We start from the raw sequence: 25651 nt of genomic DNA on the forward strand, positions 1-25651 counted from the left end.
TCTTTCAAATAAACTGAAAGATAAATATCTCCATCTGCAAGGCCAGCTTGCAGTTCAACATCAAGCACCAAGTAAAGATTCGCTTTCGCCAAGTCCCAGGCCTCCGACGCCAGGAGCAGACGCCACGCGGGGGGCCAGCGGAGCGGGGAGGACAAGCATGACCAGAGATGTTGGCAGAGCAGCAGACACAGATGGAACAGAGGAAAGGACAGAGGAGACACGGGCAGCACTGTAACATCTCCCAGAGCGAGCAGAATTAATACTCAACAGAGCTTCGGGTTTAAAATACGGAGGAAACTAAGTCAGACTGTGGCCTTCCTTCTGACAGAGAAGGATGACCCTCCCCACTCCCTCTCAGGGCCAGCTCCTGTCTGTGCTGGTGGAAACCCTGAACCTACCTCTCAGCCAACTGTCCTGGTGCAGGGGCTGGTGCTGGGCGGGGGGGCTCCTCGGGGCAGAGGGGCCCAGGCCGAGGCAGCTGCCTGGGGAGCCGCCTGGAGGCCTCTCCCAGGCTGGTGACACCCAATGGTTCTACTTCCTGTGTCTGGAACCACGCATATGCAGGCAGCAGTCCATTTTTTCTGAACCTGATGTTCTAAGTTAAGCCAGGACACAGACTAAGGGGGACTGATTACACGCTTTCAAACCTTCTCTCACTGGTTTCACAAATGTCTGTCATTGCCTCTGAAATGAATTGAGAAGTGGATACAAAAGGGGGAGAAGTGTGCCAAGGGGACCCAATCTTGGAGGACCACAGAGTGAAGGACAGAATGTCCACAAGCCACCAGGCTGAGCCCAAGCTACTCTCATGACTGAGATCGCCAGACCCCATGTGCGTGTACAATCTGCAGTACCTGCTCCCTGACTCCAGTTCTGTCCCCCCAAACAATATAAGGTGGGCAGAGTTTCGGTGGCATTTGGACCCTCTCTTTCACCCTGTGGCGGCTGCTGGCTTGCATCCTAACCTGCGCCTGTACTTCAGGGGCGCTGCTTTCCGGGCGACATCCTGCGCAGGACCAGCCCCGCTGAGCCCTGATTAGTCACAGGCCATGGCCGGATGGCATCTGTGCCTTTCCACCCTAACCTGCACACAACGCGCCTCGCCGAGGACTGGACGCGGAGCCGTGGACGTCCAGTGTAAGAGACTTGTGCGCAAGGGCGGCAGGCGAAGCAGGTGGCACAGCCGGGGCTCAGGAGCCAGGTCAGCAGAAGATCTCCTCCCCCTCCGCCGACACTTCCGATGCGGGACCATCTGGAACAGTGAGACCGAGATGAAGACATGCGCAAATGCCCTGCCTCTCCTCCCAGGCCAGTGTGGCGGGGCGGGGCGGCTGGGCCATTGGTAAACAGGTCCCCCATGGTAAGCTTCGGGACTGGCACTAATGCAGTCCCACTAATGGGAGAGGCCGGTCCTAACAAGGCACAGGACAGGGTTCAGGGAAACATGGCAGACAGTGGGCACTCTTATAAGTGGGCTGGGTGAGAGGGGTGCCAGCTTGGCTTTTGCCTGGCTGAACTGCATCCTTCTGCCCCATGCCACTCCCTGACTTTCATAAGACAAGCCCGCCCTGGCCAGCAGGGGTGGATACTCACCACCAGGCTGGGAGCGGCTTCCTTTGCTCTTCTTCTTTTTCTCCTTCTTTTCCTTTGGCTTAGTTAATCCGAAGAGGCGGGTGGTGGCGCTTGAGGGGGCCTGGGCCTGCCCTTCGGGGCCCTTGCTAGGCTGGCCCGGGGAGCTCAGTATGTGAAAAGGCCCCTTGTCTTTGTGTGTCCGAGAGAGGCTGTTCCTTTTGGGGGAGATCGAGAGGTCCGAGTCCAGGGATCCTGATTTGGTGGCCAAGGGGGCAGAGGGCAGGGGGTGCTCCTCGGGATTGGGGAAGAAGGATGGGATGCGCATCAGCTTGCTGTGTGGATGGGGCACCTGCACGTGGTCAGGAGAAGGCTCATTAGGCGGGGGCTGCCCAGGCTGCTGCAACCGGTGTGCGTGGCAGCATTCGACACGTGTGTGAGGCTGCGTGTCTAGAATGAGCTGTGGTTTCCCTTACTGTCCTCTCTCACGTAGGACCCAGGAACACATGAACACACTACCTCTGTGCTACAGATACGTCATGACGGGCACTACGGGACCAGTGGGGCTCTGAGGAGAGCCTAGGAAAGAATGAGGGCAGCTCGCCATGGCTGGGATGCGAGGTCAGGAAGGTCAATCCCCTCTTAGTGGGGACCCTCTGGGGACTCACTCGTGTGGGAGTGGCTCTGTCCTTGTCATCAGGAGCACCAGCCTTTCTCTGCTCCTGCATCTCCCCCAAATCTTCCACAGAGAGTGAGCACAGCCGCCCCACATGCTGCTGCACATGGCAGGACAGCAGTTTTAAAGGACGGGGAGATTTGGGCACAGTCAGGCCCTCCATCTGCTCCAAGTGCCCAGCGTGTGCGCTTAACAACTGGAAGACCCCCACAGGAGAGCAGAACATGTACAGAAAGGCTTCGTCACCAGCAGCAAAGCAAGTCGGGCGTTATGCGGGGTCCTCCCCAAACAAGAATGCTATCTGTGCGTGGGGGAATGGGCGGGCTCTTGGCTCTGTGAATGACCCCTGCTGTCACGCTGAGGACTCCTTTATCCTTGGTGAGCACCCACCAAGCTACGGCTCCCTGGAGAGCGGGCACTTGTCTGTAGTTTCCCGTGTGGCACAGGACACAGTGGTAACCCTGGAAATCTCAGGTGGCTGCTGCCACCTGCTGCGACAGCCCACCGCTCTGTCTCCTTGGTCCATTGGCACCAAGGGTCTACTGTCTGCTCTGGCCTCCCAGAGATGCAACAGGCACCCGGAGACCCGACTCCTCCCTGCTGCGTGCACAAGCTCACCCTCCGGTGGGCCTGGTGCGGGCCCCGCCATACCTGACAAAGGTCCGGCTCCAGCTGTCTCTGGCTGAGCAGCTCTGCCTCCCGCCTCCGCAGCTGCTCCTGCTCCCGCTCCAGCTGCCTCTGTGCAGCACGCAGCCTCTCCAGGTCGCTCTGGTAGGTGCCCTTCTTGTGCCGGAGCTCCTCCCGGTCCCTCTCCAGGTTCTGCTGTCCCAGCTGCACCTTCTCCTCGCGCTCGGCCAGCCGCGCCTCGCGCTCCCGCAGCTCCCGCTCCCGGGCCTCCCACTCCCGCTCACGCCTGCGCTTCTCCTCCAGGTGCTGCGCCTGCTGCCGCTGCAGGTTAGCCAGGTCCTGGCGCTGCTTCTCCAGGCTGCGCTGCTTCTCCTGCTCAATGAGCGAGCTGGGCCGTGACAAGCTCCTGGTGAGCACCCGCTCGCTCAGCACCAGCCTCTGGTCCTCGATGTAGCTGTCCTGCTGGAGCACCACACCCTGGGGGCACACAGGACAGCCATGCAGACCTGGACACTGCCCAGGACACTGCCGGCCAGGGGGACCCTCCTGACCCGGGCTAGGGCCCTGTGACAGAGAGACCCTCCCGCCATGTTCTAGAAGTCTGCTCTGGTAACAGAATGCTGCCAGGTTAACCATGCAGTTAGCACACGAGAACCCCATTTCCTGTCAAGACTGGTGACACACTTCCTGCAATGACTATGGCACCTGGGTGGTGGGAGGAGGTAGCAACAAGGCAAGGCAGCTGAGGGTCCAAGAATTGGGGGGGGGGAAGGGGGAGGGGGGAAGAACTAGCACACCCAGGGAACAGTGGGGTAATGAGGAGAGCCTTTCTAGAATGAGGTGGTCTCCCGCAGGTGTAAGCCCAGATGTTATCTGCGGGTTTCTTCAGTAGTCATGGTGGTAGATGGGGCGCTCGCTACTCTCACCTGACAGCCCCACCACCCATGTACCCTTAGGCAACCTGCACACCTTGGAGATCGAAATACCTGTCAACAACCATCCCTCCACTACTGCTCTCCCAAACCAGGTGCACAGAGAAGTCCCGTACCTGCAGAGTGCTCAGGAGCTCATGGAGATGGACGATGCTTTGGACAACCTGCTACAAAAGGAGCAGAAGAGAACAAAACAGAACAGCCTGTTAGGGCTGCACAAGCATCACGACCCACCACCCTACATCCAGAATACAGCAAGGAGTTGCTACTGTGATGCAACCCAAAGAGAAGTGAGCGAGTATGAGTAGCCAATGCAACCACTTCTTATTGATTTCTCCCTTTGCCATCTTTCAAATTCTCTTATCCCTAAAAGGGAAGCTGCCAATTTGTGGACCCTACTTGTGAATGCACGAAGCCCTCAAAAACAATGGCAACCATGCCCACCATGCACTATTTCTCACCCTGACTTTTTCACTGAGCAGAGGGAAGAAAGTGACACGTGGAAAAAGCAGCCTGCAGCTAACTTGCAAGGGGCACATCCAGAGAGAAGCTGCAGGCCTAGTTCAGAAAGAGAGCACACAGGCAGAGTCCTGCAGGGCACAGCTGCATTTAGGCTCCTGTGCCAACAAATACAGGACATGCTCCTTCTCTGCATTTTGGGGGTGGCAGGAAGAGTTCCCCTTAGCTTAGAAGTTCCACAGGAGACAGACAGTATGCTAAATGCAACAACGCTCTGGAAGGTATAGCAGTCAGGCTGGTTTCAGGGTCTGATCTCTGACTTGAAGGATGTCAACATCCTGCTTTCTTTCGTAGCTTAGACAATACTGCATGAAAGGAAGTACTCCAAGAAGTAAACTCAGCTTGTGTCCTTGAAGGATAGGAACTCTGCAGAATTAAACTACAAGTTAAATCTCCATTCTGGACTTGTGGCTTTGGGGGTCAGGTGTACGTTATAGGAAAAGTTGCTTCAAATTCTACTTACATGTGTTTAGACAGAAAGAAACTACCACGGGGGCTTCGGAGCCCTTGTGTTGACAAAACTATGTTGACAAAACTGACTAAATTATGGACAGAGAACCAGAGGCCTATAGCATAGAGAATATTCTAGTTGGCAAATCCCAGGGTTAGTTTCTCCAGATTCCAACAGAAACAGAAAAAGCCATGAAAACAGATGACATGATCAGCTGATACAGAAACTCTAGGCAGGAGTTGTAAACATCAAAACAAAGCTGAACATTGCTGTTCTTTTCTTTTTTTTTTTTTTTTGGGGGGGGGGGGAGTGGGGGTGGAGGAGGGTCAGTCATGGGGATTGAACTCTGGGGCTTAGGCACTGTCTGTGAGCTCTTCAGATCAAGGCTAGCACTCTACAACTTGAACCACAGGGACACTCCTGGCTTTTTCTGCGTATGTGGTGCTAAGGAATCGAACCCAGGGCCTCATGCATGCAAGACAAGCACTCTACCACTGAGCTACCTTCCCAGCTCCTGCATTGCTATTCTTTTATATAGACCTTTCTTAAAGATAATCTAAAGGCCTCACTTACCTCGCTGTTTCTCTTAAGCATAAATACAAGGTTAGCATTTCCGCCCTATAAACATAAAAATACAAATTATTAAATGAAGATCTTGATGCAAAAATTATCCTCAGTGCACTTCTAAGTTAAGTTGTAGTTTGCCATTTTATTTCCACAGTAGCCTCTGAGGGTACGAGGTGGAACTGCTTGGCATCGGAGCCTTATAGAAAGGCTATTGAAAGGGTGGGGCTCCTAAAATTAGCCTCTTCGTGCAAATGGTCCCGCTAGGGCCATGGTGAGCTTACGAATTTAAATGTGGTACTCAAGGAGCCAGAGAGCCAAGAATAAGGAGCCCTCAGCTGTGTGGCTTGGTAATGTGCTTTCCCCTGACAGGAAGGCAGAGTCTCATTTACAGTGGCAAGTCCAACATGCAACCCCAGATCAACACGGGATAAGTTAAAGGTTGTAAATTTGGTGGGAAGAACTGAAAAGGCTCGCAGGTAAGTGCGTTTTAGAAGGATTACCTTTTTCAGACCACTATCCGACTCTGCTCTCCTCAGATCTTGGCCATCATCATCTTCCTTCTCACCTCCTAAATAAAGTTTTCTATTTTTATTAAAGTTGTAAAATAAACTAGCCAAGAGAAGAGTACAATGGAGACAACTTATAGACACCAAAGGAAAACGCCATTCTGTGGCAGCCAAACCACTTCTGCTTTCAGTGCTGAAGAACTGAAGGACCAACAAGTAGAGCAAGCAGCCCTACAGCACACTGGCCCACAGGCGTTTGGAGGTTCTTTGGGAACAGGACCATGAACAAACATGAAATCCACCTTCAACACACACATTTATACACAGTTCTTTCAGTGTGCTTTTGTTTTGACTGAAACATGTTACAAGTTAGATGGAATTTTCCACTTGTAGAGTGATGTCAGTACTCAAGAAGTTTTGGATTTTGGAGGATTTCAGATTCAGGATGCTTCACCTAAATTATCGCCCTTAGGGTACATATACAGCTTAGCTGAGATCAGGAAAACCATTGTTACTTAAGACGAATGTCACTCAGCCAAGTGCTTACTGACTGATCAGGGGATGAGAACAATGGCCGCAACTGATCAGGGGACGAGAACACCGTTCCATGGGGTCACTGAGATGGACTACTGACCTTTGGAAGCGTTCATCTGGTGGCTGTCAAATCCTCCAAAGGTCTCTGCTCTCCGGGGCAAGGAAATGGGGCCAACCGTAGCTTCCTGCTCAGCAGGGCTGCTGGCAGCCTGCCCGAGTGTGCCTCCTAGACTTCCACTCACCAAACCCTGAAGGATCTCCACTGCAAAGGAGAGAAGACAAGCAAAGCTGACATCTTCTCTTTTCCAGTGAGAAGGGGGGAAATGTCATGGTAATACATGACAGGTACAGGAACAGGCCAGAAAGTTCCAAGGAGTGATTAGGTGATGCCCTGCCCAGAGAGTCTCAGCTCATGGTGCATGTTTCAATTGGATTCTACTGGTAATCGAAGAGAAACCTTCAACGTTAGAAGGTGAAGCTGGGAGATGTGAAAGAATGCAGGAAAGGCGGAGTGGTTTACTGGAAAGAGCCTGGCTTCTAGAGGGAGAGCCAAAGCAGCCATGAGACGTCCCCAGGAAGGAAGGTGGGTCGACTGGAGGACAGACAGTGGATTCAAGGGGCTAGAGTAGTGGAAACACTTAAGTCTTCAAACTTGACCAACTGGAGTCCCTTCCTGGAGCACAGCTTATAGAGGAAGAAATACTGAAGGTAGAAAACCACTGAGTAGGGGAGGAAAAACAGGCAAACGCAGGTGCATACAGCATAGAAATGGGATCAGAGGCAGGAACACTCTCAGCAAGCCAACGTATAACCCCAAGCACCACACAAAGTAAGTGGTTCTACGGAGGGAGAAAAGCATCTGAATCCACAAACTAAAGAAATTAATTTCATACAAAAATGAGCAACAGGAAAGTTCTGGAGTCAAACCCCATATAACATTAAGAGAAGAGGAGAACAGGGGTTATACCTTGCTGAAAATAATAAAAACAGATCAGAAGGACATGTTCATAAAATAAATGAGCTAATGAATGCATTAACAAAATGACACAAGGCATGAAGGAATTTAACTCACAACTGGAAGCACAAAACCAGGTATGGTGACACACGATGTATCCCAGTTATCAGAAGTGAGTTCTAGCAAGCCTGGGCTGCCTCAAATTTGAATGAACCAATGAATTAAAGAAATGAGTATGGCAGCAGACCACCATGAACCTGGGAACAACCTATTGCAACCAAAAGCAGGGAATATTTTTTTTTTAATTTTTTTTGTCCGGTAGTGGGGGTTGAACTCTGGGCCTGGGCGCTGTCCCTCAGCTCTTCAGCTCAAGGCTAGCGCTCTACCACTCGAGCCACAGAGCCACTTCCGGCTTTTTTCTTTTTGCTTATGTGGTGCTGAGGAATCGAACCCAGGGCCTCAGGCATGCAAGGCAAGCGCTCTACCACTGAGCCACCTTCCCAGCCCAAGCAGGGAATATTTTAATTAGACTACTTTGATAAAACAGTATGAAATACTTTAATTTAAAACTACTCGAAAGCCCTTTGGGCATCTAGGCAAAGAGAATGCATCTGTAGGAAAATCAAATGATCACCAGCTTCTGAAAGCAATGCTTCATGCCGCTATAAAACCAAAAGTAACCTGTGCGAATTAAAACATACGTAGGGGAAGAAAATGCAAGCCAAGGAAAGTTCAAGTATAGGGTGAAAAACTGCTGCCAATAGGCCAGAGTTTAGGGACTATGATACTCAGAATATCCCGAGGTATCTGCAAAGAATCATCTCTGAATCCAGATGTGAATCTGAAGGAAAGAGAGGACTGAACTGCTGTATGAATAAAACAATAGCAGTTCTGTCCTCTGGAGTTTTGAGCTGACTCAAAAACTGCTTGGAAAAAAGGGGAGCAATGGTATGTAAGAAAGTGAATATAGCCGGGCACTGGTAGCTCACACTTATAATTCTAGCTACTCAGGAGACTTAGATCTGAGGATTGCAGTTCAAAGCCAGTCTAGGCAGAAAAGTCCGTGAGACTCTTAGCTCCAATAAACCAAAAGAAAACCAGAAGTGGCGCTTTGGCTCAAGTGGTAGAGAATTTGACTTGAGCTGAAGAGCTGAGGAACAGCGCCCAAGCCCAGAGTTTAAGCCCCATGACCACCACCACCACCAACAACAAAAATTGATTACAAGCTGGGAAGCTGCTTTCTTTTGGAGGGAAGTACATGGAGGGGTTTGATTCAGGGAGTTTGGCTACATTTTGAATTTCTGACCTGGGTAGTGGTTACAGTTTATCCGTGAAGTAACTGTTTGGGATATTTCCTAATATTGGTGCTGTACATTACAATATCGAAGTGAAAATGTGTGAATAACATCGGTGTATCAGCGTGTAAATCACTCTGGGATGAAGGGGGGAATATTGAGTGAAAACCACTCTTACCCTCGCTTATTGCACTTTTCATCAAAGGTCCTCCTTTGGGGGCCTCCTCGGTGTTGGCTCGGAAGAGGGCTCTAGGGCTGTGAGTTGGGGAACAAGCCTCTGGCAAGGGAGTACTGCACTCGCTCATGTCTCGAAAAATCATCTCCTTCTCTTCCAGCAGGAGGAGGATCTGCTGGTCCTTCTGCTGAAGTTGCTCTGCAGGTGTAAGGAGAAAGGGATCTGATTTATCTTCTGTTGAGGTTTACTAGATGAGCAGCACGTGAGCACCACCTTGTGGTCATTTCTGAGGTGCCGTAGGGCAGAAAGCATGTACGCAGGAGGGCACGCACACACATCAGGAAGGCAATATGATTTCTACCCAGAAAACCTCTAGGGTCTCTTCCAAACACTGTTTCTTCTGACACAGGTCTGCCCCTGGTTTTGCCTACCTTCCTTGGCTCCAACTGAAGCTGCAGTTTCTGCAGTTTCCCATCTTTCCCAGAACTGAAAATCACTCTTTAAAACAACTCCAGTCCCCCACTGTGATGACATCAGTCTCTTTCGGCCACTCTCTTGGGGCACTTGTAGTACACGTTGCTCTCGGTGATCTCACTTGAATACCTCCTCTATACCAATCATTGCAACTCAAATCTACTTTCTTTGCTGAACACCAGAACAGTGTGTTCCACTATCAAATGGCCAGTTCTACCAGATGCCTCATTCTTAGGATAAGAAAAGTTTCTTTCCCAGTGTTGTCAATCCACCTCCTCCAGTAGGCTTACATCTTCTCCCATCAGCCCTTTCCATTCTCCAGGCTATCCAACTCAGGAGAGACCTTGCCTCCTTCTTTTGTCCTACCATCTACCCCCACTTGCCAGATTTTAATAACCCTATTTCCTACTCCCATCTGTCCTCTCTCTAGCTCACCTCTCGCTGAACCTAAGATTTTCACAATTCGTCTGCTTCTATGGCTCTCCTATTTAGATGTGCAATTCTCTCAACAGGCTTCAACAAATATAAATTTGTAAACCATTCTATCATCTCCTTACTTCGTGACACAGAACCTCCCAGCGTAAGCTCCCATCACTGGTCCTGACCCTGATGTACCAACTTCTTCACGCAGATATTCTTAGATGGTGTGCTGTCAGATGGAGCTCATCAATCTGTTCTTCTGAGACACGTACACTTCCACAGCCCACTGATCCACTAGAACACTATGTGTTCTACTCTCGTTTAGGTATCCTTTGCATGAGGGTGAGCTTCCTTAGGACAAGGGCTGTCTTTTAGGAATCCGCATCCCTGCCCTGAGCAATACACCTAAGCCAGGTGCTTAACAAATGCTGCCAGAAGGAAGGCTTCATCCTTGTCAACGAGGACACAACTCCGGCTCTGGTCTAAACCTGGCCATCTTTATTTTTCCTCCAATGAAATAGAACACTGTCACCCTGTACAGCTGGAGGGACTAATGAACTCACAGCTACATACACATACTAGACTCAGGGCCTCATTTCTACAGTGGAAGGTTCCATATGCCACTGGCAAAAGGGGAAAAGTATACCAGACCCCATTATTTTTAAAACAGGGATTAGAACCAGATGTGGTGGCACACATCTGTAATCCCAGCACCTGGGAGGCTGGAGCTGGAAGATGCAGAGTTTGACTTCACCCTGAGCTACAAATCAGAGATATGGAATGGAATGTGGTTCGGTCTCTAACTACACATTTGGCCCTGGGATGTTTTTGCCCTCAGAGAGTCAACTGTCTCCTCTGCACAATGGATCAAAGAGTTCTTATAGGGATGTTAGCAAGACTTTACACAACAGCAGGTACTCAGTATATGGTGGCCAGACATGATCAATAAGTACCTTTTGGGGCTGGAAAGATGGCTTAGTGGTAGAGTGTTTGCCTTGCATGCTTGAGGCCCTGGGTTTGATTCCTCAGCATCACATAAGCAGAAAAAAGATGGAAGTGGTGCTATGGCTCAAGTGGTAGAGCGCTAGCCTTGGACTGAAGAGCTGAGGGACAGTGCCCAGGCCCTACAACTGACAAAAAAAAAAAGTGCCTTTCTACTGAGACCACCTCACAAGCCATCTGTGAACCTATGAAAGCCAGTGACTACTAATGGGAGGACTGGAACAGATTGGCTAGAGACATGTTTTCACAAATTCCTTTCTTTCTCTGCCTTAACCCTAGCTGTGACTATGAAATCTGGCAAATTCTCTGTGACGAGGTACGAAGAAAGTACCTCTACACTCCTAGAAGTCCAATGACAAGACCAGACAATCAACATTCCCCCTGGATCTGGTACTTAATTCTTCCTGCCATTCTCTGCCAGGACTCATTTCCCTGTTGCCAAGGCTGGCAGAGACAGCTCTGGAGGGAAGAGCAACCTAGGCCTCTGGAAAACAGAAGCATCTTGTGCAACCATGGATATTTCACAGACAAGGACCCCAGGCTACCTCTGACAGTTGCTTACCTTTTAACTCCCGGGCTTTGGTGTCTAACATTTTCTTTTCTTCCTCATTCTCACTAGGAATTCCTTCATCTTCATCTCTATTCCTAACACAACCGAAACAAAACAAGACAAAGATTCCTAAGAAGTCAATGACTCTAGTCACTACCCAGTCTGTTATGAAATTGTATAGTTACTAACAGGGCAGGGAGGGGTGGGCTGTGGCAGTTCACGTACAGGGTGTTGATTGTATCCTGGATGATCTGAATCCAGCTGTTCCGCTCCTCTTTGGAGCTGGCGTGGACCTCCACCATCTCTGGATCTTTCACCCCCATACTAATTAGGAACAGACCTTTCTCCTCATGTGCCACTTCTCTGACTATCAGCTTCTTTAAAGAGATCACCGTTGATTTCTGGTCCTGCATAAAGGGCAGAGGAAAGACTTAGGCTGTGTAAACAACTGGGTAGCTCTTGAGGACTACACTGACCTTAGCTAAGACCACATGCCTGTTTAAATGTTTACTACCATTTTTTAAAAAATGGCAGGTAAGTAAAGTAAATGGTAAGTAAAGAGAAATATCTCAATACTGCACTCAAATTTTAACAGAAAGATTTCCAGAATGAGATGACAATTTATGGCCATAGTTCTCTAGTCACATCTTGTACATGATGAATCTGAACAGGTTCCCCAAAGAAACACTGGTTAGCAACATCTTCTATGGGCAACAGTCATGTGAGTAAATACAGAGGTTAACCATCAATAATGCTCAGGGCAGTCCGAGGAACTGTGAGAGGACAGAAACAGAATTCCGCCAGCCAGTGGGAAAGATAATGGAAACTCCCCAGGGTATGTGAGAAATTACTCAAGAGGAGTTTTTCCTGGGTCGATTAATTTTCAGAGGGTAGGTGAGGCCATCATAGAGTGTTTACATTCCATACACTCAACCTAGCTGTTTGGGATACTATTAAATCCAAACGGAAGACAATCCAGCTTACCAATGATGCGAAGATGTATTTCTGGTCCTTTTCTTGAAGGAAAACCAAAATGTCAGAGAGCAGAACCGCTTGCACCTCTGGAAAGTGGAAAAAGGGAATAAGATGAGCCCAGTGACTACTGAATGGCTAATCAAGTGCAGAAGGCTTTCAATGAAGAAGGTGCAGCAGCATACCTCCAACAGCCAACTCTACTCTAAGAACACCCCTTCCTCTCCTCCTAAGCAACACCGTTTTACAATTCTGCTCCAGGGATGCTCCCCGCCACTCATCCCTCTCCAGGGATGCTCCACCCCACCGGCCCCTCTCCAGGGATGCTCCACCCAACCTGCCCCTCTCCAAGCATGCTCCTCCCACCCGCCCCTCTCAAAGTGTGCTCCACAGGGCACTGGCTGTCCTTGGCATACATTCACTTGAGGACGAACATGACTAAACAGCAGCTCCTAGTTCCTTTGTAGCCATTTCAAGCCAAAGAACCTATTATTCTGCCACTTGCTTGACTGCAACTTGGTTCTACCAGCTGGGATCTGTTCATTTTGTTTGAAGAACATATAAATTGCAATGGCAAAGGAAAGAAAAGAGTGCTGGCTCCAGGCAGCAGCCCTAGGAAATCAGGTCCTCATAAGAAAAAGTAGAGGACTCTGATGCCACGCCCGCATAGAAGATGGGCTGCAGGAGGCAGTGTGAACAGAGTTCTGAGCTAGGGCTCTCAGCACATCACTGAAACCAAGGCTGAGATTCAGGCAGGTGCCTTACTTTAAGCTCATCACAGAGTAATGGAAGTACATAGCCACTGGTGGCAGCAAGAGGTCTTCTGAAATTATTCTGCCCTTTTCCTTAATACCTATTCTTCCTTATCACAGGAACGCCAGCACCTTCCTCCACCACCATTCATCATGCCTTCTACTCCAGCACTACCCCTCGCACAGTATACTTGGGCTAAGGCTCCTTGAGTGCTACAATGGTCAGCTACAGCATCACAACTCCAAGATGAGAAGAACATGCGTTCCCCCCATTTCTCTAGGAAGTGGAGCTGACAGCAGGGCCTGGCCTGCTGCAGACCCTCAGCTCCACAGCCAAGGGGAAAGGACTGATATAGGCAAGGTTGATCAGAGGTCATAGCTCACGTATAGATTCAGCCAGTATGGGTTTGATGAAAACAACTGTTTTTAAAACTTTTTTAGAAATCGAAAATAAACCTTCCAACCTCTTTGATTTAGTGTGGCTGACCATGTGGAAAATGAAAATTATTAACCAAAGGGAGAGTGAGTCATAGTTATGACCTCTCTGGCTTTTGGGAAAGATAAAGGAAGCAAATATGAAGTGTAACAAGGTCTAGTTGAAGCAGGTTGGTGACCTTTCTTCAAGGCCTCAGGAACCACGAAGCCCGCACCTAGCCCCTCCTCTGGAGGTCTCACCACACCTTGTCTATTTCCCATTTTCCCCATTGCTTCATTTGTTTACCTCGTGGCGCTTTCTATGATTCTGTAAGCTATCTCAAACCGTCCTTTCTGATCTAAGATTACCAATAATTAAATGTAGCTCCTGTGTGATGTCTGCACATGGCTCTCAGGGAAGAAGAAACTTGTGGTGATCTTCCAACAAATACTTGTGGGCGGGGCCTACTCTTCCCAGGGACATCGACGCAGACAGAAGTGAGCCAGCTTACCTTTCAGCCTTCCTGTGACACTCTTCAGAAACACACTCCCGTCACGTACCAGCTTCTTCCTTTTCAAGTCCTCCTTCGCAAACATCTGCCCACTCTTCATCCTCATGATCGACTTGCTGTCTGTCTTCGTGTAAATCTCACTGAGACGTACCTTCTTCTCATAACTTGCTACTTTGCTGTCTACAGCTCCAATCACATCCTTCACCAGGCTCAAGGACTGAGCTAGATCTTCACGTTCCACTTCATTGTCTTCAGGAAGAAAGAACAGTGCTGCTTTTAATGGCTGTTCTCTTCCAACAAGAGAAGGGGAGGGAATCATGCCTCCCTGTCCACAGGAACCATTTTCTCTTTGTGGTCATGCTGTCAGAGTGAAGCCAACACACTAGCTCATGTCTCCTCTTTTTCTTCTGTCCTAAGTTTTAATCTTAAAGGCAGTTAACAGTTTTCAATGCTATGAATCAGATATAATTGGTTGCTCCATTCTTAAATGAAAGAAGCCAAATGTCTTTAGGACAAAAGAATAAAAGTAGAACAAAGAGCAACACGTTATTTGCACACAAGGAGATTGTGTTCAGCTGGACAGGTAGCTCAGATTTATAATCCCGGCACTCAGTGGGCTAACATGGACCATCATATGTTTGAGGCCAGCTGAGCTATATAGTGAAACTCTGTTCAAAAAAGTAAGAAACCACCAAACAATAAAATCAGAAAGAAGGAAAAAAAGTCTTCAATCTAAATACACTATCTCTTCTAGACTTACTAGAGGATGAAACAGCTCACGCTGGCAAACAAGATGTGCTTAGAAGGGGACCTACCTTTGGTGCACTGTAATATTCTTTGGAATAAAACTGGATATTTGGTGATTCTCTGGGTTACAAGTAAGATGCACTCTGGGATTCCAAGTCTCCTCACCAACGAACTGCCCATCTTCTTCTGCAAGGGAGAAGACACCGTTAGGAACAGCATGAGAGAGTAAGCCCTGGCTACTGCCCAAGCAATGGGGTCACATGTCATCCTTCAGTACCTTTACAAAAGCCTGGAAGCGCTTATCCTTTGTGCAAAGGTCTTTGAAATAGTTCACAGACTGGTTGTGCTGGCCACAAAACTTGCCATATACCTTCTTTAAGCGTTCCGCATTCTCACCCGAAAACTGCAGAGGACAGAGGACAGTGATTCTGTGTAATTTAGGGTGCCATTCTGTAAAAAGCTGCCAGTGTATTCGTTATCCCTCTCCAATAAACTGGTATAGTGACTTTGGAAATCAGTTTGGAATTTCATCAAATGGCTTAAAATAAGGTTCCCATAAAGACCCAGCAATCCCACTCCAAGATGTATACCCAAGAGAAATAAAAACATACATCCACACTAAGACTTAAATAACAAATATTCACGGCAGCGTTATTTATTCATAATAGCCCGCAAGTAAGAAAAACAGAAATGTTCATTAATGGAACAATGAAATACTGTATGGGTTTGAAAAAGGAATGAAATACCGTTAACATGCTATAATTTGTTTTTGAGGTACTAAGGAGTGGACACAGGACCTCACACATACCAGCCACATGTCCTACCAGTTGGGCCATGCTCCACAATTTTTAAGAATCATGTAAAAAGGCCATTCACATTTCCTATTCCATGGATGCAAAATGTCCAGAAAAAGCAAATCCAGAGATCAAGAACAGTAGTGGATGCCTAGACCTGGCACTGACTACTGCCAAGTGGGGGTTTCCTTCTGGAGGGATACAGATGTTCAAATTCACTGTGATGATGTCTGCACAACTGGGAATATACTAAAAACCATTTAGCTGTATACTTTTTTCTGATACTGGAGACTGAGCTCAGGGGCCTTGTACCTGCTCATGGCTGGTGCTCTACCACTTAAATTGTGCCTTCAGGCAGGCTTTATGCTGATTAATTGGGGGTAGATTCTTATAGACTTTTCTGTCCAGGTTGTCTTTAAACAGTGATCCTCCAGATCTCAGCCACTGGGACCCAGCTAATTGTACATGTAAAAAGGGTAGATTATATAGGATATGCCTTTTATCTCAATAAAGCTACTATTTATCTTTAAAAACAAAGTCAGATATACCTGTGTATTGTGTGCATAAGAAATGCAAATGTGCTTTAACTTTCACTTGTCATGAACGCAGTAATAAATAAACAAAACTAAGTTGTTTTTTTTTTTATGAGGCACTCTTACAAATGTGATCTCAGTAAGTTAGATAGGGTTTGGGTATAGCTTAGTGGTTAGCACTTGCCTAACACATGAGGCCTTAGGAGCAACATGCTCAGAGTGCACCATGGGTAAATAATGAGGTTCTTCCAAAAGGTCCTGAGGGTGAGCCATGGTACCACATGTTCACAATCAAGTTAGAGGAGCATCAGAAACATCTATTTTTCCTTAGGTTCAGGCAAGCAGTTCTAGTAATTCTACATGGTCCTTCAATTCCCAAAATCCATGCAATCTCAGCTGTCTATATAAACATATGTTTATCTTGGGATAAATCAAGCACCTTCTGCATGGAGTCTATCTGATGCATGCTAAACTGTGATTTCCATGACCTAAACACCTTTGGAGGCAACCAAATTTCCTTGTCAAAAATGCAAGAGGATGCTGGGCAGTCCCCAATGGGGAACCGGAAGCAGAGAGATCCTTCAGTTACTTGCTTTTACTATAAATCAAAAACTCCAAAAAGGTTGACACTGGCACTGGCACACAGAACAACAAATGCACATTAGGGGACTGGTGTTTGAATCCTAGCATCAAAGATCTTACTGAAAGGGAATGTACAAACACAAGGAGATACAAATGATAAACAGGTAGCGGTTAGATGAGGTACCTGTGCAGGTCCTGAGCGCAGAGAGGAGGCAGAAAAAGAGAAGCGGAAAGTGTTTGGAAGAGAGATGACCAGGGAGCAAAGGCTCTCATTTATGGGGTTCCACTTTTAGGCTCTGACTGTTGCACATTCCTTGGTCTGCATTTCCTAACATGCCTGGTTTTACTCCTAGAGGCCCCCTCCGGAGATGGAAGTCATAATCACCAGAGACTGCACCTGGCGTTAGTGGGTGCTCAATGTTACCTGAATAAAAACTAAATCAATGAAGTGAGGGGAATGGGTTCAAGGATACAAGGAAATTCTCAGACTAATGTTCTGGCAAGGAAGCCTCTGCATCTGCACAGAGACTGTGGTTTGCTGGAGGAAAAAGATCTGGCCACATGGGTTGCACAGCACCCTTCTGTCAAAGGTATGCTTCAGACGCTTTTTCAAGAGCAGTATTTTTTAAAGAAATATTTATCAATAGCTGCTTATGACTGACACATTTTAAAAAGCATCAAGATAAATTTTAGCTAAATGTTTTGAGACTGAAATATCACCACTTCATTCAAAATCAGTGGTAATACATATTTTAGGAAGTATTTTACAGATTGTGTCTTGATACAATTTCTAGGCTTCAGCTGGTTTGAAGTTGAATGACATCCTTCTAATCTGAGCCATAGGGGAAGCTTAAGACTTCCAACAAGTATTCTTCATCTCTTAAATTATATTGTTAAAACAGTATTGTTTTGTGACGATGGCATGGACTTTGAGAAAGAAAAAAAAGAACCTTTAATTATGTATCAACCTCTTCCTGCATTTCTAAAATTGCATAAACAAGAGAAATCCTACCGTCTTTTTGTAATTAGGGGGAGGCATGCAGGTCCTGGGGCTTGAACTCAGGACCCGGGAGCTACCCCTGTTTTGTGCTCAGGACTAGTGCTCTATTACATGGGCCACAGAGCTCCGCCTCCTCTACTGTCATTGTTTTTAGAAAGGAAATTGAAGCTCTGAGAATTTAGCTTCCCTAAGCCTACCATAATACACAGTTGAGTCGAGATGTGAATGGTAAGGTACATGAACTTGAAACCCATTTGCTCACCTGATTTATAAGCACATCCCCTATCCTCTTGATAAGAAAGTTCTTTTCACTTTTATCCACCAGAGATTCCTTCTTCCGCTCCAGGATCCTCTGAAGGAACTGGCTATGGATACTGATGAGCTCGTCCAAACAGGGGAACAGCTTGTCCACCATCTGCTGCTCAAAAAGCAGCTCTGTCATCATCCCCCGGCTGTACACGTCACTCATGATCTTGAGCGTGCGGATGTGATGGAACTCAGTCTGCATCAGTTCTAGGAGAACAGGGACCAAGGGGCCGTCAAAGGTCATTTGCTGCAGTCACATTTGAGCCTGACCTAAATTTTTAAACTGAGTCAACAATTGTTTTTCCCTTAATGTGTTCTCATCTAACGCTGTACATATGACTTAACATATTCTGATGATAGGTATACTGGATTCTAAATAAATAGTATTGGTTAGCTTCAGCAACTCTCAGAACTGACCTATGTCCCTTCTCTTTCTTGTTGCACCTGAGGAACAGGTTTTCAGAACAGACCTCTCTGGTCCCCAGGGGCGCTATACAACAGCATGTAAACAAGCTGATTAAAAGAACAAAAAGTATCTAGAACGGGGAAGATGGATGTACCAGTAAGCCCCTATCATATACCCCAGTTTTTAAACAAAATCTTTAAGATGCACAATTTTCAAAAATTGACTTTCCTTTCAGCAAATCAGTTTAAAAACATACCATGCAAATAAGAAAAAAAAATCAAATAAATTAAGAATCTCACCGTAAATTACTTCTTGTTGTTTGACGATGTCTTTCTTCTGTTGTTTCAGAAACTTGCTGTCCACAATCTGACTCCAGGACTCAGCTTCTAGCTGCTTGGAATCAGTCTCAAAGTCTCCCATTAGCTGTCCTTCATTCATGTCTGTGCCTACTCCTCAAGATATACAAAATTTATCTCAGAATCTTGGGTTTGTGACCTCTAAAAAGGTAGACTTCCCTCGAGATAACAGATGCCTTCATAAGATAAATACTCTCTACATTAATTCAGGGGACATCCACAGAAAGCGTATCCTGGTATGAGAAAAGAATCAATGTCCTGATTGGGAGTGACAGGCTCTATTCAAAACTGGCTAAGAATACAGACATCCCGTATGTAATTTCAACATGACTGAGACACAATTCCTATGTAAAGCTGGACAGATGCATTCTGCCTCTAAGAGAACAGGCTTACAATGTGTACACAAATACATCTGTATGAAAGAGTATGCCCACATTAAAAGTAATAGCATCCTTCCACAGACCCAACGATGGGGTTACCAATTCATTGTAATGCATTTGATGCTTCCCAGACAAATCAGGGATTCTCCAGTTAGGGCACAGGAACAGCAGATGCTATTACTAACTGTAGTGGAAAGAATGGCGCACCATCGCTACAAAGGCATATGATATAGGCCAACACGTCCTCTTACCTTCGTCAGTGAGTGACTCTGTGGACTCGTTCACTTTGCAGATTTTATTCAGTGAATCTGTTGAATGAGACAGGAATTTCCAGGTGTTTGACATGTTCTCATCATTGCCGACTCTGGGAACAAAAAAAATAAATATACTGTTTAAATATATCATCATATCATCATCATATTCTTAAACAAGTACCAGAAAAACTTGAACATGATAGCTGGCTCTATGTTCTATGATGACTCAGGACAAACTGCTCATATCAGGATCTACAGCAACATGAAATATTATTAATAGTGTTTTGAAGTATTTAATCTCAAAACTGTTTCAATTGTTTTGCTAAACAGCAGGGCACTTTCTTCTCAGAAATAACCTATTATGTAAGAAATGTCTGTTTAACGCGTATTGTGTAACCACTCCATTTTCCCCGTTTCCTAAAAATCTGTAAAACTGTGTGCTTAAACTATAGTGGTTGCACTTTCTCTACCTCAGTTCATAAGCTAACATCACAGACACCCAATATATGTTATACAAAAGACTGATCTTTCAAAGTCATAATCAAATAAACATTACAATCATGAAAGAAAGACTTAAGGAGATCATGAAAATACAAAAATAAAACAAAAGAAGCCCTAAAACTTTTTTGAAGAAAAAACATTATCCAGCACAGAGGTTTAAAAATACAGATAAAGAGCTCAGAGACAGCGCCCAGGCCCAGAGTTCAAACCCCACTACCAACCGACCCCCGACCCCACAAAACAAAAATATAGATAAAAGGAAATTGTGGCATCCTTAGTTAAGAAGTCTCCTCCAACCCAGCTTAGGAAATAGAAGAGATGTGGAGATCCAGAACTCTTGTAAGGACCACAAAAGCATTACAAGTGAGTGGGTAGAAACCTGTCCCAAACTCACGTCTGCAAAATGCCTCTTTTAAGAGACAAGGAAATAAGATTTAGAAGGAAACAAAACCACCAGGTTCACTGGAACAATACAAGAACATGAAAATCTTATAATGTGGGTTGGTTGTAAAAATATCCAATTAAGTTATATCCCCCCCACTTCCTTATTTCTATTTAAAACTCATCCATTTTTCCTCTCTTTTTGACAGCATTGCAGTTTGAAGTTAGGGTCTGTGCTTGCTTGGCTGTCACTCTATCACTTGAGCCAAGCCTTTTGAGATGGAGTCTCACGTACTTTTCTGGCTTCCAAGTGCTACCTGGAGATCTCAGTTTCCTAAGGAGCTAGCATTACAGTTGTGAGCCAACAAATGCCTGGCTTAAAGAACATCTTTTTATATCTCAGGTTCTTCAAAAGTGGAGTGAGGTCATATATAAATGTCTTACGTATCCCAGCTTGACAATGGTACATAAAAGGGACCCTGACGCAGAACAGCAGTCCCTGATGGGACAGGAATACTGCCCTGGCTGTCAGAACCACTCAACTGGCATCAAACCATTATTTACACATCCGACTCTAAAGGAACACTTCCTCAGATGATGGGATTGTTATGTCCATGTCATCCAGTGGTCAACTGTGCTATCTCTAAACCAACTCACCCAGTAATGTTCTGTATGGAGACACTTTTGGACAGTGAGACGCTCTGCTGGGATCGCCTGTTGGCAAACACTGGGGCAGCAGAGGCGTCACCCGCTAGAAGGACCGCAGATCTAGGACGTTCCTTGGGCTGTGAGGCTGCAAAGGAAGACAGCACATTAAATGAAGCATCCCTGTCCACAATGACTGATGCTGGCTTACCTGACAAATGCACACAGAAGCACAACATTTTAAAATAGGCTAGCCCTTGGAATATGACAGTGTAAGATCGTGGAGACAGTTTGACGACAGCTACTAAACTCTGATCCAATAATTCTACATCTAGAACAACGTAGTTTTACACCCGTCTTCAAGAATGTATGCAAGTTATTCAATGTAGCGTTGTTGAGAAAAGCAAAAGATTGGAAATGACAAAAGTGACCAGCAAAAAGGACTTGACTAGTAAGATGCAGGGCTGAGTGTGGTGGCAAATGCCATGTGATATTGCACAGCTAAGGCAGGACAGGGAGTTTGGGTGAAACACAGAGGTCAACAACAAAACAGCCTTCGCAAAATAAGGACATTCTCCATGTACAAACTGTGGTCAGAAGTAACACACACAAAGAATCTTTCACATGGGCTGGGAAGGTGGCTCAGTGGTAGAGCGCTTGCCTTGCATGCATGAGGTCCTGGGTTCAATTCCTCAGCACCACATAAGAAAAAAGAAAAAAGCCAGAAGTGGCACTGTGGCTCCAGTGGTAGAGCGCTAGCCTTGAGCTGAAGAGCTGAGGGACAGCACCCAGGCCCAGAGTTCAGGCCCCACAACCGGACACTCCCCCCCCCAAAAAAAATCTTTCACATAAAGAGCTTTTGGAGAAAGAAAATAGGCTTCTGAAATAAGGGATAATGTCACACGAAAACAGGTTAAAGTTAGTAAGACGGATGGGCTGGACCACAGACGGAAGTCGATGTCAGTGTGACCAAGTGACTTGTCTAGCCATCTGCATGCAAATATGGATATAGGCTACACTTAAAGTGTCTGAAGGGAGTTCATATTCTTCCAGGGGAGTACAGACAGGTATAGCCATTCTCAAGCTCTGCAGTACTCAAGAGAAATGAGGCTTATGGCAGTGGCACTCACCTAGAAGATCCATTAAAGCACAGATTACTGGGCTCCACTTGGGAGTTCATGATGCACAGTTGTGGGTAGGACCCAAGAAGCTGCACAACTAATTGCTCCTGGAACTATACAGTGAAAACACTACCTTGGGCAAGTCTCACAGGTTCCCATGGAACCAGTGAAAAAAGACTACATTACTTGTCAGCAGTTAAAAGTAAGTGAGGGAAATCGATAGCTGAATCACACTATCTGCTTAGGGAAAACAGAGAAATCTGAAACAAAGGCTTCTAACAATCACCTGTGCCTCAACAACACAATGGGGGAAAAAGTGAGAACATGTAAGTATGAAGTATATCACCTAAATGAACAACAGACAAAACAGATGAATAAATTGACAGAAAAGGCAGATTAGAAAGACAAACACTAAATACTATAATAAGAATGAAATAAGAAATAGAGAATTAAGAGGGAAAACTAGTAAGGAAAACCACAATGAAGCCTTGCATAGACTAGTGAATGGCTGAGCATGATTTACCCAGTTTTTAACACTTGAGGTCTTTGAGGTGGGGGAAAATGAACCAATTACATAATTTCACAATTCATAAATAAGTTTAAGTAGCAAGACTCAAACAACTGGGAGGTGCTATAATCAAGTACTTAAGCCCACAGCTTGCTAAAGAGGAGACTGGGTTTCCTAATTGCACAGGGGTCATTTACTCACAGTGGGGTCTGCATCACTGCCTTTCAAGCTAGCACACGTACTGTTGATTACAGAAAGTGTGTGGTGATAAATAGCATGGGTAAAGTGCTTTCGTGAGAAAATACTGCTACTGGTCAAGGAAGCTGCAGGCTGAAGCAGCAGCTTCATCCCACTGTGGTCGTCCTGAATAGGTAACTCAAAAATCTTGATGAGGAATGATAAATAAAAGCATTACATTATCAAGCTGCAGCCAGACCACTGGAAAGGACATCAGAGAGGTAGCTCATCTACTTACGCTTGTTCCTCATGATGACGGTGGGCAGTGACGACGTGTCATGTGCCTGGAGGGTCCCTTTGGGCTGCTAGAGAAAAAGAGAGTGAACGCATGAAGACTGCACAGGACTGCCCGCTTCTACCAATGTGGGGATGTTGCTGCTTTTCCCAGGCTTGCTTTGCTCACTTCCTAGGCAAGGCATTCTTCCCTCTTCTTAGCCAAGACAGCAGCCGAGCCCCCCACAGAAAACCTCGCAGATCCCTCCAGAAAGCTCATCCTCATTACAGTAACTGCCTGTCTTCTCACTAGACTGCTGGTTACTGATGAGGAGCATCTCTGCCCTTTTCATTCCTGTTTTGCTACTGACTAGCCTTTATACATTGTCAAACTCTTATAAAATGCTTAGTTAGGACTTGTAGTGAAATATAACAAAAAATACTTTGAGAAATTGTAGACTGAAACATTTAAGAAGAGAGAAATCCCTAACATGAACTGTTCTAGTTAGGTTACATTGTTACACACAAGAGATGCAACTCAAGCTCTTCTGCAGAACCCAGTGCATTCACAGTATTCACGGTGAAGTCTTAGCACAGATGCCCAACTCCAGTATCTGTAAGGTCAGACAGCTAACAAATGGGAGAAAGTAGTGGAGAGATGATTTAAAACTTGTATATCCTTAAGAAAGAAGCTGCGTGACTACTTGCTACGCATCATGCCAGCTTTTAAGGAACTATAAACCTGACACCATCCTGGATGTTTAAAATCTATAAATGTGGCTGGGAATGTAGCTTACTGGTAGAGTGTTTGCCTAGCATACATGAAGCCCTGCATAAGATTCCTCAGTACTACATACACAGAAAAGGCCAGAAGTGGCATTATGACTCAAGTGGTGGAATACTAGTATTCGAACAAAAGAAGTTCAGGGACAGTGCCCAGGCCCTGAGTTCAAGCCCCAGGACTGGCAAAAAAAAAAAAAAAAAAGTAAAATTAAAAATCTAAAAATGGATCAATGATTCCTGACTTCGGGTCTGTTGGCAATTTATGTTTGGGGGGGAGGTATGGACCACAGAAAGTAAATATAATAAAAGATGGTTAAAAAACAGACTGAGAAGGTAGTAAGTATTACCTGTGGGGGAAAAAAGCAGGGTAAGAATTGTAAATGATGACAAAAAAGCACCCAGGGTTGTATGATCATTCAAATTTTCAGGAAAAATTAAAAATTCAAACTGACAAAAAAAATGTGTGTGCATGCATATATATGGGAAGGGGGTGAGGAGAGGAGCAGTATTGGATGTGAACTCAGGACTTAGTGCTTGCTCAGCTTGCTTGCTTGGAAGATGTTCTACCACTTGAGCTATACTTCTAGCTCTGCTTTCTGCTGACTATTCTGGAGATGGAATCTCAAAGACTTTTCTGGTCTGCCTGGCAGAAAAGGTCCTCCAGATCAGCCTCTTATTTAGCTAGGATCAATAGTGTGAGTCATGGACACCAGGCTTAAGTAATTTTTAAATAACGGCACAACCTCAAAATTAAAAAACAAATACTGCATGTCTGAGTGTGATCAGGGATACGGAAGTTGTCTTCTTTCAAGAGGTTCAGTGCTTCTCAAAGGGAAGACACGTAGAAACTCATCAGAGTGCAAATTCCTGGGCCCCCTCTCAAGTATGAAATCCTGGGGGCAGCACCCAGTAAGTTTCCTCTAGTAAGCCCTTGAGGCCAGTGTACCAAGACAAACGTATCTGGTTTTCAACAAAGCACATACAACGTTGGGCATGCATACGTACAGCTGGAGAGTCTCTTCAGGTAAGGATTGAAAACAGTCTTCCTAAAAGGCTACACCCAAACTCACACTGTTTCTCTACAAACCACTGGAAAAGCAGCACAGTCCCCTATCCATCATGTATCACAAATCCCTGAATCCCTGCTGCCTTCCTCATGGTACTACATACAGAAGTAACAGTGGAGTTGGTGAGGTAGCTCAGTGGTAAAGCACTTGTTTACCATGTTCATTGACCTTCGTTTGATTCCCAGCACCACAAAAATAATAAAAGAGTATAAGCTTAAAATAAAAAAGAGCAGTAGATCTGCAGATATGGTTAAAAAGAAAACTTTAATATTAACATAAACATTAAATTAGCAGAGAAACATATATTTTAACATGTAGGGGCTCTGAATGCTTTCGTTTACTAAGATTCTGAAATTCCTGTATTAACTGAGAACTAATTAAAGAAAAATTGCCTTTCAATTATTCTGGTTAATTTTAGTTGAGACTACGTGATTAAAGCAAAACAAAACAAAACCCATCAGAACTTCAATTCTCATGACTCATGAGAGTTTTGCTAATCTAAATGCTTCTAGTTTAAGCTTCTTCAAAACCAGAAATTTCTTACCTTCATTTTGACCTTCGCACAGGAAGCCAGACTTTCTCTGCAGCCTTTGTGGACAAAAGCACTGCAATCTGAAAAGAAAGGAGAAGTCAAGTCACAATAAGCAGCAAGGAGCCTGTGGATTTTCAAGTGAAGTCATCCACATCCCATAACTGAAACTACATTTTGCAGTCCTCTTCTCAGAAGCCGGCCTCAGATGATATCAGGAGGAGAAACAAGAACAGATGTGACTTCTGATTAACAAAAATGTGCAACTTCCCAAAGAGGAAGCCTGAGCAGCTACCAAAATATAAACACATAGTTTGCCTTGCTGCTGATTTGTATGCTGAAATCACAAGAAAACATATGAACAAAGCCAGTAACAGGAGTTATAAATTTTGTGTTACTGTTCCCA

At 45.7% G+C, this 25651-nt stretch overlaps 1 protein-coding gene across 3 annotated transcripts in view; it reads right to left on the reverse strand.

Annotated features, from left to right (window-relative positions):
* Window positions 1–535: 535 nt before the first annotated feature.
* The window catches only part of Akap13 (A kinase (PRKA) anchor protein 13), a 132193-nt gene continuing 107077 nt past the window's right edge, over window positions 536–25651 (reverse strand). The window contains exons 18-37 of one of the 3 annotated variants that reach the window (XM_013012059.1): window positions 25261–25328; window positions 22892–22958; window positions 20800–20935; window positions 19258–19370; window positions 18570–18722; window positions 17821–18071; window positions 14927–15052; window positions 14718–14835; window positions 13903–14151; window positions 12237–12313; window positions 11478–11659; window positions 11265–11347; window positions 8810–9004; window positions 6482–6643; window positions 5842–5909; window positions 5348–5392; window positions 3921–3971; window positions 2897–3349; window positions 1594–1921; window positions 536–1252 (exon numbers count right to left, since the gene is read on the reverse strand). In XM_013012059.1, the coding sequence (XP_012867513.1) occupies window positions 1203–1252; window positions 1594–1921; window positions 2897–3349; window positions 3921–3971; window positions 5348–5392; window positions 5842–5909; window positions 6482–6643; window positions 8810–9004; window positions 11265–11347; window positions 11478–11659; window positions 12237–12313; window positions 13903–14151; window positions 14718–14835; window positions 14927–15052; window positions 17821–18071; window positions 18570–18722; window positions 19258–19370; window positions 20800–20935; window positions 22892–22958; window positions 25261–25328 (2975 nt within the window). In that variant the 3' untranslated portion in view covers window positions 536–1202. The remainder of the gene's footprint in view (window positions 1253–1593; window positions 1922–2896; window positions 3350–3920; window positions 3972–5347; window positions 5393–5841; window positions 5910–6481; window positions 6644–8809; window positions 9005–11264; window positions 11348–11477; window positions 11660–12236; window positions 12314–13902; window positions 14152–14717; window positions 14836–14926; window positions 15053–17820; window positions 18072–18569; window positions 18723–19257; window positions 19371–20799; window positions 20936–22891; window positions 22959–25260; window positions 25329–25651) is intronic. The other 2 variants (XM_013012061.1, XM_013012060.1) reach the window with 2 other exon arrangements.

This window comes from Dipodomys ordii, unplaced genomic scaffold (assembly GCF_000151885.1).
Source record: "Dipodomys ordii isolate 6190 unplaced genomic scaffold, Dord_2.0 Scaffold15, whole genome shotgun sequence".
In the NCBI taxonomy this organism is placed as follows: domain Eukaryota; kingdom Metazoa; phylum Chordata; class Mammalia; order Rodentia; family Heteromyidae; genus Dipodomys; species Dipodomys ordii.